At 39.7% G+C, this 12,565-nt stretch overlaps 1 protein-coding gene across 2 annotated transcripts in view; it reads right to left on the bottom strand.

Annotated features, from left to right (window-relative positions):
* The window catches only part of cmip (c-Maf inducing protein), a 226,905-nt gene extending 215,779 nt beyond the window's left edge, over positions 1-11,126 (bottom strand). For both annotated transcript variants that reach the window (XM_059993143.1, XM_059993144.1), the window contains exon 1: positions 10,512-11,126. In XM_059993143.1, coding sequence (XP_059849126.1) covers positions 10,512-10,805 — 294 coding nt within the window. In that variant the 5' untranslated portion in view covers positions 10,806-11,126. The remainder of the gene's footprint in view (positions 1-10,511) is intronic.
* Between the last annotated feature and the right edge of the window lie 1,439 nt (positions 11,127-12,565).

The raw sequence follows: 12,565 nt of genomic DNA, 5'->3' as shown, positions 1-12,565 counted from the left end.
TATTAAATCAGACACAGCAAAATAACATAGCCCAGTGAGTGGCTGGTCCAATGTCAGATTCCTTAGGCAGTTTCTAAAAATGCAACTACTATTGGAAAAAAGATATTCCCCCCAAGCAAACTTTATATCAGGTCTACATCTTTCTGTGACGTTCCAATTTTCCACCATCTATGGCACTGTCCAAAATTCCTGAGACATGGCTGCCAATATCTATTGTCTTTGTCATCTGCACTCTCTGTCACTTTTGCATTTTACTGAAGGAGGTAAATAACCACTTGTCTTTTGATCTGCAACCTTTCATAACCTTCTTCAAATTTTTCCTCATGTTCCATAATACTCTTACCATGTATTGTTATGGATTAAAGAAATAAAGCAAATGAGGTACTGGGCAAAATTTAGTAAGGTAATTCTAAAACACAGGAGATTTCTGGGAATAGAAAGGTAGTGGAAGGGACAAACTAAATAACAACATTGGAGATAAATAAGAGAAAATGCAGGATTCACACATACAGACAGGCAGCATTTGGGAAGGGAGAGACTAAGGCAATGTTCCAAGGGATCTGGGAGGAGTTAGAGATAAAGCACGTTCCAAGATGCAAAGAAAGGAGGTGGGGAGAATTAATGTGAAGTTGATAGAAGATTAAATGACTAAAGGACTAATAGTGCAAGGTCCAAACTCCTGGAAATAAATAAGGTCTGTTAAGTAAGGTCAATCTCGAGGATTTATGTTAAACAGAATAATTATCTGAAAGAAGAAGTTGGAATGAATGTAAAATCTTGATCAACTTGAATGGCTGAACTTATTGCTCAGTTTAGAACAGAAAGGTGACATTTTATCTTGAAGATTAATCACAGCTTCATTAGGACAGCATGGAAGAATGACGACAGAGTGGGACAACTTAAAACTAACTCGATTTCTCTTTCCACGGATGCTGACTGACATACAGAGTATTTCCAGAATTTTCTGTTTTATTTTAGGAAAAATGTAACTAATTAGGATCAGGGTATTTTTTCAGAGATTGATATTCTAACTAATGTAATCCACAGTCACAAGCAACAGGTAATGGGTTTTCCATGCATAAATCCTTTTGATCATGCTTGCTAAAATAGTGGTATATTAAATCAGGTAACATGTGATATAGTTGACTCATTAGGTGCACATGAAGCTTACACATGATTCTACATTAGAGGTATAATAAAAATGTTAAGTACTCAGGAGAATGCAAATGATAATAAATAGATTAGAGCAGAAAACAGGCTGGTGCAATGTAATGTGTAACATGCACTTAAGAATGGGAAATAGGAGTATTAATAGGAAAGTACTAAAGGAAATATAAATACAGGTATTTAAGTTACCTATGAAAATAATTTGTAGGTGCAAAAAAACAAAAGTATTCACAAGCTTTGAGGGTTCTTCTAGAGGTTGAACAAGCAATAGTAAAAGTATATTAGTAGAGTTTTGAATAAGACTATTTGGAAGATGGTGCTTAATCTGTGGAAGTTCTTTACTGGTTTTGAAGGAAGTCCAACAGAATGCCAGACTGATTAGAAGTGGACAATGTTCAGGATAGTGAGGATAATGACCATCTGATTTAGTTGTTTAGTACTAACAGGGATTGAATTTTTAGATGGATTCCAAGATTCACCACAATTGTACAAATTCCAGAATTTAAGCTAAACTGATTAAAGGCAGAAAAAGTATCCTCATACCAAATCATTCACTGAAGATTAGAGGTTTCCAACTTAATATCAACACTTTAAATGTTTTAAGCTGTTGATAAAAGTTAAAATATTTTAAGTAGTGTATAGGCTTCCATGTGTCTTACAATGTTACGAACTATTCAGACAACCATGAATTTTAGGGTACAAAGTTTTGAAAATTGGTGTGAACTTGGAATACAAAGCTGTGTGGACAATCTCAATTGAAATGTTTTAAACAAGAATTATTGGTAACCATCCAGCCAAATCTACACTGGACTTTCTCCAGGGGTGGTGAAGGAACAAAATCCATTGAAATGAGTGTTGAAACAACACAGATGCTAAACAAAATGCTAAACAGGTGCTGTAACTCCATGGTTAACCCCCTATGACTCTAATACAAAAAATTAAACGAAACCTCGAGTGATTCAAAACTATGGAAAAATTAACAGTTCAGAATTAACCCAATTTGCACAAAGCATTAAATTAACCCAATTTGCACAAAGCATTAAATTACTCTAGACGTACTCTCCAGAAACTACCATTCTGTAAGCATTCCTGTTAGTTCTGCTCAAGATGAAGTTAGTTATTTTAAAAAACAGTAATTTAAAAATGAAAATATAGAAAATAAAAATATGGCTAAGAGTGCACAAATAATTAAAACATTTTTTAAAAAGTAGAACTTACAGTATCTTTCTCTTTGCATTCTTCACTGAAAACAAAGCTGGTGCTGGGGTACCTCTGTAAGACCAAACCCAGGGCAAAGTGATTTCATTTGCATGCATGCCTTTGCTAAACTAAATTGCCATTCAATTGTGTGGCTGTCTCTTGTAATCATTACTTCACTTCTATCAACATTGAATGTAAGGAAACATCAGTAACACATATCTGCTGGTCACTTTGGACAATTTAGATTAATAAGGCATGGAAGGTTGCAGCTCTATTAGCATTAGCTTCATGTGGGTGGATTTGAGCTTTGGGTTTTGAACCTTCTGGATTACTGAGTCAAATAATAAACATTCATAGCTTCACAATGGCCCTTATGGCTTTAGTTCCATATTTGTGTTGAATTACCAGAAATATTCCTAATTGACTGTTGTTAAAGCTAACCTCTGCCAGTGAGGACAGAAATTAAGCAACCATTCTCTTCTTGGAAAGACTGAAGACCTTTTTGGAATTGTTAGTGTATTCGCTGAACATGCATGTGATGCTATATGACATACAAGTGAAAAATATAAAATACTGCATGTTTGTAAGTATATGACCTTTTTTTTTCCATGACTGTTACACGAATATCTAATCATAGCCTTTTTGAGAGCACTGCTGGATACTTGCTCACATAAATGTCAGCATTATCCATGCCAATTCATATAAAATAGAACCAATCTATCAGAACACAAGAGATCCTGCAGATGCTGATAATCCAGAGTAACACATATGAAATGCTGGAGGAATTCAGCTGGTCAGGCAGCATCTATAGAGAGAAACAGAGTCAACGTTTCGGGCTGAGATCCTTCTAATGTTCTGATAAAGGTTCGCAGCATGAATCGTCATCTTGTTACACCTCTCCATAGATGCTACCTGATCTGCTGAATTCCTCTAGCACTTTGTGTGTGTTACATTTGATAGTAAGGAATTTGTAAAAAGTAATGAAGAAATTCAAATTCAGAGCAGAAAGTACAGCAAAAGTAACATATGCACAAAATGACATTGGCAAGTGTTTGGTTATTCATCTTCTTACTGCTAGTTGAGTCACAATGGAAGTGAGCAGAAGTCAGTATTCCTGCGAAAACCTTTTACTGCATGGGCAAACCCAACATTGGAGATCAGGCCTTAGTAACATCAGACTGACAACATGCAGGCACTTCCTGGACATTCCAAGGCAGCTTTTTGACAAAGACTTCACAGGCCACCACTTAATAGAAGGAAAGACAACTCAGAGCAAGGAAAAAAGTTGGCAATCTGGGAAAATGTCAATCAGCTGAGCAGGAACTCTGCTTTGGCATTCTCCCAAACAGGTTTTGGTCACGTTATTTATTGAGCAAAGGGGACAGAGTCTGCTTCGTGGACAAGCTGAGATCTCTTATTTTCAGCTCAGCAGAAGTGCAGCATGGATGTTGCTTGGTAGGAGTGTCCGCTTACTACCTCCCATATTGGAAGCTTCATTATTTATTCAGTGGCCGAAACTCATTGACATTTCAGGCTGTGCTTTGAAAAGATAAACAGACTCAATTATCCATTTTAAAGTCAGAAAACACCTTGCAAGATGACAAATGCATGTGCCAAAGATAAGTGATTAAAACAATAACTTAAGTAAATACACATAAACTCAGTGACCATTAATTAGGCTCACCTGTACACCTGCTCATTAATGCAAATATCTAATCAGCCAATTCTGGGGCAACAACTCAATGCATTTAACATGCAGACATGGTCAAGAGATTCAGTTGTTGTTCAGACCAAATATCAGAATGGCAAAGAAATGTGATCTAAGTGATTTTGACCATGGAAGATTGTTGCTGCCAGATGGAGTGGTCCAACAAGATCAGAAACTGCTGATCTCTTGGGCTTTTCATGCATGACAGTCTCCAAAGTTCATACAGAATGGTGCAAAAAACATCCAGCGAGGCAGCAACTCTCTGGGAAAAAATGGCTTGTTAATGAGAGAGGTCAGAGGAGAATGGCCAGACTGGACAAGCTGACAGGAAGGTGACAGTAATTAAAGAACCCCGTGTTACAAGAGAGGTGTGCAGAAAAGCATCTCTGAATGCACAATATGTCAAAACTTAAAGTGGATGGGCTAAAGTAGAAGACCATGAACCACACTTTAGGGAACATTTTAGGTATAGGAGATACTAAATAAAGTGGCCACTGAATATATATCAAAGGTATAAGAAGCATTAGGAGGAATAGACCATTTGATCTTTGTATCTGCTCCACCATTCAGTAAGATCAAGGCTAATGTCAGCATCACTTTTCCGCAGTAACCCCAAGATAAATATCCAAAAGTCTAAGAGTCTTTGTTGAATATGCTTAACATCTGAGCCTCGAACTTACATAGGAATTCCATATATTCAACATCCTCCGGGTGAATAGGTTTTTGTATCCCAATCTATCAGACCAATCCTGCAGCCCTGTCTCCAAAACCAGATGATTATCTAAACCTTTATGAATGATGCAAGTTGGATATGTTGCTTTCAGCTATCTTGTCTGAACCATTGATATAAAAATAGATGGTGAATCACCAAGGCTCAATCCATAAACCATCCCATGACTGGTCTATCCCCAATGCTTTTCGTCCATTAATCAATCTTCAATCCATCCTCAATCCCAGGTGCTCTGATTTTGCCTAATATTGATTTGTCTGCCTTAATTTTCAAGTAATTTTTTGCAATTAAATATTAAGCCAAATTTCAAGAAATAGCCCTGCATGGTACAGTAGCAGACAATGGTTCCCCTCTGAGATATGGGTCACAATGCAGTTCAAGATTGTTATTTAAAAGTATTTCCTGGCCTCAACTATTTGATGTAAATTTGTACTATCTAATCCTTTACCAATTCCTTGCAGCCAGGAGCAACTGCTACAGAACAAAAGCTACTTGTAATTTCATGTAAATTAACTCTCCATCAAAAGTAGGAAAGGAGCCAAGTTGGTTCAACAAACGTGCTTTACCCAACTAGTACTCAATAGCAGAAACAAGAAAGTAATCCTACACGACAATTAACTATCATAATATACTCAAAGTGGCCACTTCATTAGGTACAGGAGTGGAACCCAGGGTGGTTTACTGCCCATCGTCTTCAATCTTCGGTTTGTTGTGCAATCAGAGATGCTCTTCTGCACAGCACTATTGTAATATGTGGCTGTTTGAGTCATTGCCACCTTCCTGTCAGCTTGAACCCGCCTGGATTTCTCTCATTAGCATGGCATTTTTGCCCACATAACTGCTGCTCACTGGATGTTTCTCACTTCTGTAAACTCTGGAGATTGCAGTGTGTGAAAATCCCAAGAGATCAGCAGTCTCTGAAATACTCAAACCATTCTGTCTGGCACCAGCAATCATTCCACAGTCAAAGTCACTTAGGTCACATTTCATCACCATCCTAATGTTTCTGTCTCAACAACTAAACCTCTTGACCACGTCTACATACTTTTATGCACTGAGTTGCTGCCATTTAATTGGCTGATTAGATATTTGCATTAACAAACAGGTGTATCCAATAAAGAGACCATTGAGTGTACTTCTACATCTGGTCTCAAAAAATACACACTGCAATAAAAATACTTAACATCTGCTTTAAATACATAGTTTTCTTTGAAGATAAAATTATCTTCAGTCAAATGTTTATGTTACCTTGTAGGAATTTGCACCTTCCTTTTGTACCCATACAATCCTTGGCACATGATAATTGTAAGGATTAATGAGACATGAGGCTTTTAAATTATTTCCCATCTTTTGTCATTGACTGGAAGGAGAAACAGACTGGGCGTATGTATCAATACTGGAAGCCAAGTATCTCCTGTGTGCTGAAGGGACACCTTTTTTTTTTACTAAGTGAACCTTAAATCGACAGCACGTTTTAATCTCAAACACCATGGCTGAGACGAACCTAACGAATTTTGTGGCAGTATTCATTGGTTTTAAATTGGAACTTTAAAATCACATCCCTTGTTGTGAGCCTAAAATACTACCAAAATAAAAATCACTTTATATTTCATTTATTTAGAGATCCAGCACAGAACAAGCCCTCCCAATGAGCTACGCCACCCAGCAACCCCCGGTATAACCCTAGCCTAATTACAAGACCAATTTGCCTACCAACTGGCATGTCTTTGGACCATGGGAGGAAACCACAGCACCTGGAGGAAACACACCCACACACAGGAAGAACATAAAAACTTCTTCTCAGAAGACACCAGAACTGAACTCTGACACCCTGAGCCATGCTAACTGCTACACCACCATGTTGTGGCACCCAGTTTTTCCAAAGAACTATACTTTCATTAATTCAGAGAATACAGTTTGATACAGGTTAATAAGTAATGTTGAAGAATCACATACAATTTACAGTGGAGAAGCAAACCATTCTGTCCTCCAAGGTCATGCTATTATTTGTACTCCTTACCCTTTGCCAAAACTATTATTGTATTTCTTGATAATAAGTAAAGGTTTTGCACCCAGCAAACCCCAATTTTACCTTGGCCTATTTACTAAGTTAAATTTACTACATTAAATTGGAACAATTTATGTCGACCAATTAACCTGTCAACTGGTAGGTCTTTGGACTGTGGGAGGAAACTGCACCAGAAACCCGTGCAGTCAGGGGGAGAATGTACAAACTCCTTAGAGAGAGCAACGGGAATTGAACCCCAGTAAAATGCTGTGCTAACCACTAGGCTACCATGCCGCCCTTAATTTTCAAATACAAAGGGTCTGGAATATCAGTGCAGAGAACAAAGGCAGGGCATCGATCAAGGCAAGCAATATCCCATTAGAGCCTCAACAGTCTATACCCCCAATAAAAGCTGTAACTTCTGAGACCCCTGGCTTCAGTTCATTGGCAATGACATCAGCCAGGCGCCAAGTTAAATTCTTCGCGTATATATGATGTCTCAATCCCCAGGTACGTTTCACACCAGCCAATTTTCAATCACAGATTTCAAATTCATTCATAATGTAATACACTTATTTATTTTAGTCACCGTCCGAAATAATTTCGAAACGGCTCACGTTACAAAATGTAATTTTCCAGGCTGATTATCTAACTGTGAAAATAGACAAAATTAGTTTCAATTAGTTCACAATATTTAGTTTCAATAAACAAGTTAACGTTGACTTTTAAAAAGCAAAAATTTATTTCTAAGAAAACAACGGGGCTTGTGGAATTCTTCCAAAAGAGTCACTAGCAAATACTTCTCACTTAACATTTATTTCACAGAGACATTGGTAAAAAATAATAACGTTCTACTATTTCCACTGAACTTCTACACGTGGAAATGTGTATCATGGTCTTTCTACTATACCAAGTAGTCCTCTGAGATCGCAAACTATTCATCTGGGAAAAATACTTTAAACCTAGGAAAATATTTGCTGATTCTCCGTATAACCGCTGGACAGATCTTTGCCGTTGATTGTGCAACTCGTTGGAAAAAGTTCTAAACGTCGAATAAATTGTTTCAACCTCAATCTAAAAATAATCCCACCGGACAGCCAATTTTAAACGAGAATCAGCCCGTGTCCTGAACTGTGTGCATTACACCTCAGCTGGAGTGCCCTGTCGAGAGATGTCCATTAAAGTTTTCACTGCTTCCATCATTGCAAGCGGATTTTAGCGCCACAATGGGCACTTCCGGAGTAAGGGCATCCCGTGGAACTCCAGTAAAACGGGAATCTCAGAGCAGTGACATGAAGGTGAGTGGCCAGTCCACCTACTAATAGTCAACAAACCTCCAATGTTCGGACACTAAGCTCTCTTCTCAAAGTGCTCACCTGCTGCAGACATCTCATTATTATTATTATTATTATTATTATTATATCTGACAGTGAAAGTTGGGTATGCCTGTGCACTCTAAAAACTAAAGAATCCGAATCAACTACGAATTTCACGACATATGCCAGTGAAAATAAACCCAATTCTGATTCCGCCAACACATTAATTTTACAAAAAAGTCATATGAGAAATGAGTATTTCCAGCATCTGCAGATTTTCTCTCGTTCACTACTATAACGAGGTGTTCTGTCATTTTGCCCCGCGTGTTTTTATAGTTCATTGCCAGGTTTTGATCAGAATTTCAGCCTGACTTGTAGCTCCTTTAAATATATTGAATTCACTGTGTTGGATGACTTCTTCCATCCCGGGAGAACTTCCAGCCCCGGAATTGGCGATATTATTCTAACTTTTATTTATTAACCTGATTTGCTTCTGTGCTCAGATTTTAGCGGTGGGCTTTAGACATTAAAAGGAAGTATGTAATGGAAATGTAATGCTCAGATCAAATAATTTGCAAAAGCATAATGCGTTGATGGGTGTGCTGTAAATTGATATTAAACATTTCATACGATGATATAGGAGAATTTAAAATCGAAGTGTTTCCGAAAATCACTCGTTTTATTCAGTTTTCTGCCTTGAAGGAATTTTTCTCTCCGCGGAATAGGACTGATCAATTGGAGACATGTAAATGCCACAGAAAACGTCTCGCTCTCCTGTGCTCCGTGTGCTTTACATACCTCTTCGGGCCGTCGAGCTGGTTTTAATTACAGTGCTCAAATTGCTGGCCATTCAGAATCTAACACCACGGAAGCTACAGCAATGCGGCTGGAATATGATCGATACGAAAAGAAACGGCAACTACGGTTGACTGTATCAGCATCCGTTGTGACAGACTTCACTCTATTAAGGGTACACAGCTCCGCGGCTCCCGTGGTGCTGTGTTAAGTGCCACACGAATTGGGTTTAAATAGCACGTGTGAAATATTGCAAAATAATCAGAAATCAGACGTAAAACGATTTCCGTTCATGCAATCTTAATGCGGGTTCCCTTGAAGCCGCCGTGAATTCACATGTTTGTTACTACCAGGTGGATAAAACAGCGATCTAATGTTGAGTAAACCAGCTGACCTAACGCTGCCTTTCGCTACAGTATGTTTAAACGTTCAGGATCAGCGGCAAATCATACATAATCTTCCAGAATCTAACAGGGATTTTGTTTATTGTTTATGCTTCTCAAGCCCCGCCATAAAAATTCCAACAAAACCCAGTCAGCATTCACGGGGAAAACACTTGATTACCGATCTCCCACACTCCCATACACCTCCTCCCCAAAGACGTTGGGTACTTCAAAATAAACGAAACGCTGGCTTTTGCCGGATTCGGTCTAGAAATGCGTTCAAAATACAACAGTGTTTTCGCTGAATAAGATATCCCGGATGTGTCTATTCTGAATAACACCAAAGCTACTTCTCCTCATCCCAAACTCTGCTCCAGAAAGTCACCCGCCCTGTTATAAACATCCTGCCATTCTCTGCTCTCCAAGTTCCCCCAATGATTCGTTCCTCCTCCTTCAGGACAGAAGTTGCCCGCTCATGTCGTTTTGGTTTTTAAACTATCTTGGTGTAACTCACACTGTCATCAACAGTGTGTGTCAGTGGAAACTAAGGTTTAAATTAATATTTTATCATCGCCAGACAAATTTGATCTACTCTTTACTACTCCTGTTTGTAGTTCGTATTTGTCACTCTCATTTCTAAACCATCGGCTCGATCCATCCACTTTTCCTTTTGGGAACTGAGAGTAGATCTAATAGGTGGCACTTTGGGGAGCCACTGTTATACCACACTACATAGCCTTACAGTACACACACACTATCGGCCTCCAACTCGCCAACGGCTCCAACCTGACAGCTTCGTTTTAATCCAACATTACAAAGTCAGTTAAAAAAACGTTTTGATTTACATTTTGAAACTCGCCGCCCTGAAAGAGAATTGCTTAAAATTCGTTCTTACATCAAATAAACTAATGCATTACAAGGTATAACTGAAACTAGAAATAGTTCTGATTTTCATTCTGTCGTTAAACTTCACATAACAGCACGAACTATAAAATAGTTCATCATAAAAGAGTGCATCAGTTTATACCGCAATGATTCTAAACAAATAATCCTACAGGTTAGGTGTTTAAGTAAGAATGTGACCGGCGAAGCACAGACAAACTCGTTTGAATTTACAATTGAACACAGCGCCTTCAATGTATGTCGGCTGTATTTTGTCAGCACCCTTCACTAGGAACGAAGAGTATATGGTGTCGGCACTTACCGTGGCTGAAGCAAGGCTGTTATCAGCCAGGGTCAGGTGGTGGGGCTCCCATCTCCGTAAGTATTTGGAGGTGAGGATCTTACTGAGGAATGTCCTGGGATGCCTGATCACGCACACCTGTATATCCCCTTCCTGCAGCAGTTTGTACCTCATACCATTAGTACAGTAATTCGTACGCCTGCAGGGCGCAGCTCCCAGCTTGTTGAGATCGGATGCCGAGGATTCGGGTAGAAGGCAGGACCTCTCCTCGGAAGCCTGCGTGTGATCGCCGCCGTTACTGCTGTTCAAATCCATGGCAGACACCCGGCTGATTCCCAGCCTAGAGCCCAGCACGGGAAGGACACTCGGCGCTCTCCGCAACCAACAACAGATCCTCTCTCAGAAGCCTCGTCCCTCTGTGGCTCCTACAACTGTGCTGCACCAAACAATGGCATGGTTTCCACAATAAAACCCCAAAACCAAAAACAACACTAAAGGACGCGGCGATATTCCCAAAAAGACAAAGGCGAAGCGTCACGATTCTCGTGCTTAATTTAGTGGGGATAATCTTGGTACTGGAGGCAGGCAACGAACATTGCAGAAACTCTTTCCCGTCTGGTTGGTCTCCGGCTGATCATGTGGCTCCTCACTGACGTCAATGGGTTTGGTGAAACTGACCAGAGCGGATGCGCTGCGTGGTTTTAAAGGTACAGTTACAGAAGCGAGAAAACGCCACCATTTTATGAATCTATTTGACACATTAGTTTTTAGGCAGTTTGACAAAGGGGCTGAAACATTCACAGGGAGCTGCCTTTAGTTAACAAGTACAAGGAACATTTCTAAAGCAGCAGAAACCCTTCCACGTTATCTAGAAGTGAATGGGTAGTGTGAGCACATTGAGGGCAGACCTGTGCACCCCCCCCCCCCACCACCACCACCACCATTTTAAACCTTTTATCTTGTGGGCAATAATAATCTTCTGCACCAGTGGCTGAGGCTGCGGAAATGTAGGACGAGCAGCTCGCTGGCGATTATGTGCACAAACCCATTTTTGTTAAAAAGGCAGAGTCCCGGCGTCTTTATTCTGGACATTTTTTTTTACACGCTTTGTTCAGAGGCGTCTACGTTTGCTCACAAACCCAACGCCACCACAAATGCTATTTGCAGAGTTACCGGATAATGTAGGCGTGCCTGTTTAATTATTGTAAGAGGCAGTGTCGAGGACGATAGTAACACAAAAGAAAGGCATATCCACCATCTTAAGCTGTTGGACCGTGTAGATCAAAACCACGGTATGTTTAAAAACATGTATCTTGCCTATTACTAACGCCAATATTTTGGTGCAATTCAGGAAGAATAATTAAATCTAAAACGATAATCTTAAACAGAAAGGCGTGCTGATCAGTCTTTTGCACGTTAAGACAGGAACGGATATGGAAGGCTAGAGTGTCCCAGAAGAGGGAGCTGTAGTGTATTTAGATTTATGACATCTGCCATTTGCATTTTGCATATCAACTAGGATATTAACCGGCTTTCAACAATTCCTAGCCAAAAAATGGCCGAATGCTGCATCCTTTTCTTCTTCTTTGTAATATCATCAAACTATTTAATCATGAATTCAAAACGAAAGACAGTACTAGCATGATCAGTACAGAAACAGAGCTTTGGCCCATCAAGTCCGTGCAGGCTGCCAGGAACTACTGAGCATATTTCTATGTCACAAAGGTAAATTTACATGTTACCAAGAGATTGATCTTATGTTAGAAATACAACGTCCACCTGCTCTATCCGGCCACAGCTACACACACCCCAGTTGCTCATCACCCATTTCTTTGTTGTCCTTCATCCATTTCATCTGTCCATCACTCACATACCTGACTCATGGGACCCCTCTTGGCACAGTCCCCATCAACCCACTCTGCCTCTGTCATTTGGTTCTATGCTTCACCTTCCTTTCCTATCAGATCCCACAATCTACAGCCCTTTAACTCCTCCACCCATCACCTCCCAGATGTTTTGCCAATGCCATTGTGGGCCCCAATACCTCCATCTGCCTGTCACTCCTCTCTACCTGG

The sequence above is a fragment of the Hypanus sabinus genome, chromosome 17 (assembly GCF_030144855.1).
Source record: "Hypanus sabinus isolate sHypSab1 chromosome 17, sHypSab1.hap1, whole genome shotgun sequence".
NCBI classification, from domain to species: domain Eukaryota; kingdom Metazoa; phylum Chordata; class Chondrichthyes; order Myliobatiformes; family Dasyatidae; genus Hypanus; species Hypanus sabinus.
This window is presented reverse-complemented; position numbering and strand designations above follow the sequence as displayed.